Raw genomic sequence first — 1,748 nt, 5'->3', positions numbered from 1 at the left:
GCAGATGGCCCGCGGGCCGCGAGTTTGAGACCCCTGCTCTAACCGGTTTGGTGTTATCTGAACTGAACACCTCCTTCCACTTTCACCAACCATTTTCTTGTAGTTGTTGAAGTTCTGCATGCGTTTCAGTGAAAATGCACACAGCTCTGCCTCACCTGAAAGAATCCCTGCAGGGAGACATGGAGAGCCCATGCTCCTCCACGGTTGCCAGGCTGCTCAGGCTTCCTGTGAGGCTGCTGCAGCGACTGGTCGAGGTGCCCCTCTCCTCCATGAGCCAGCGCATGGCCTCGATGCCTTCGTGGACCGCCACCAACTGCTTCAGGATCTTCACATCGGTGGAGCGGAGCCACCTCTGCGTGAACAGAAGTAGCATACATGTTCAAATGTAGGAGAAAATTACAAAATATCAAACATGTGGTTAGTGAGAATAAGAAATAAAGGAGGAATCAATTCCGAAAGTGCAGACTGAATGGAGAGAAGACAGATGATGGGTGTGATCCCGTGATAAGTGACAGTGTGTGTCATTAGAGATATATGAACAGGTTGAGTGGCTCAGAAAAGGTGCTCTGTGGGCTTGACATCTGAGCACAAACAGAGCAATGTTTGCGTCAACTGGTTCAGCAAGCCATGGCAACTCGAAAGTGTCCACAGGTGAGGCAAAGGTGTCATTCTGGTGTCAAAGAAATGAAAAAGCAAAAAAAGATTTCTGTACCAACTCTTGTCTTAAGTTGGTTATTTTGTCTGTTAGGTCGTGGCAGAAGGTTGGGTCGCTTCCTTTGGCCGGATGGACAGATCTCCATCCCTGCGCGCACTCTTCCCTCATCCAAGCCAGAAGACTGTCAGGCGTTTTCCTTCCGATTTTGTTCTCCAGTTCGTTCAAATCTGGGAACGAGTCGCTGTGGATTTCCTCCGCCATTCTCACCGTGTGCGTAAAGTGCGTAAAAAGCAGCCAAACCACAGCCTCCAACAGTCAGAAAGCATAAAATCCCATTAAATTACATGGTAAAACCACCAAAATCCACAGGTTGTATTCACATACACTCCACAGCTAAGCGAGAGGAAGAAAAAGGAATCCAAGAAGACGCTGCTGGAACCGCGGATGAAAAGGTTCCGTTCCACCATTCACGCCGCCCGCGCGCACTGATGGTATGCAGCCCAAACATGATGCTGGAAAGTGGAAGTCCTCTCTGTGAAGTTCACAAACAATGGTGGGAGTTACAGAGGAGGTCACATGGGAGGCTGCGGGAAACACCTGCTCTCTGCGAGCTGCTGATGTAAGCGCGCGCGGCGCACCACACCGCGGCGGCGCGCACTGACCTCCTGTGTCTGTCAGAACAGGAGGGCGCGCGCACCGGTGTTTCCCTAGTCAGTTTTATTCCTAATTTAACAGTAATAATAGAAAAAAGTTTTTTAAAAAATGAGTTCAAATGAATTTAAAGGATGAAAGATGATTAATTTTAGGATTAATCATGGAAGAAAATCTTAAAGTCTCCTTATATGAAATAAAAATTACACTCAACCTATAATAAGAAGAGGGAATACAAATATAAACCATAAAATATGACAGAAATCCGACTGGAGGACAACATGTTTCTCCTTATGACTCATTCCAGGGGTTCCATGTCTAATCTGCAGCTCAGAAACAGACATCATGTTCATCTTCCTGCACTGTAAAAAATTCCAAGTTGGCCCAACTTAAAATAATTTGTAACCTGGCTGCCTTAAAATTTTGATTAGGTCTAACAAAT

General features: G+C 46.5%; 1 protein-coding gene across 2 annotated transcripts in view; it reads right to left on the bottom strand.

Moving 5' to 3' along the window:
- LOC112147454 (leucine rich adaptor protein 1) overlaps positions 1-1,246 on the bottom strand; it is a 3,491-nt gene extending 2,245 nt beyond the window's left edge. Inside the window, exons 1-2 of one of the 2 annotated variants that reach the window (XM_024273861.2) lie at positions 713-1,246; positions 156-352 (exon numbers count right to left, since the gene is read on the bottom strand). In XM_024273861.2, the coding sequence (XP_024129629.1) occupies positions 156-352; positions 713-916 (401 nt within the window). In that variant the 5' untranslated portion in view covers positions 917-1,246. The remainder of the gene's footprint in view (positions 1-155; positions 353-712) is intronic. The other variant, XM_024273862.2, reaches the window with a different exon arrangement.
- Positions 1,247-1,748: the final 502 nt, after the last annotated feature.

This window comes from Oryzias melastigma, linkage group LG17 (assembly GCF_002922805.2).
Source record: "Oryzias melastigma strain HK-1 linkage group LG17, ASM292280v2, whole genome shotgun sequence".
NCBI lineage: Eukaryota > Metazoa > Chordata > Actinopteri > Beloniformes > Adrianichthyidae > Oryzias > Oryzias melastigma.
Note: the sequence above shows the minus strand (reverse complement) of the source record. Positions and strands in the feature narration are given on the sequence as shown.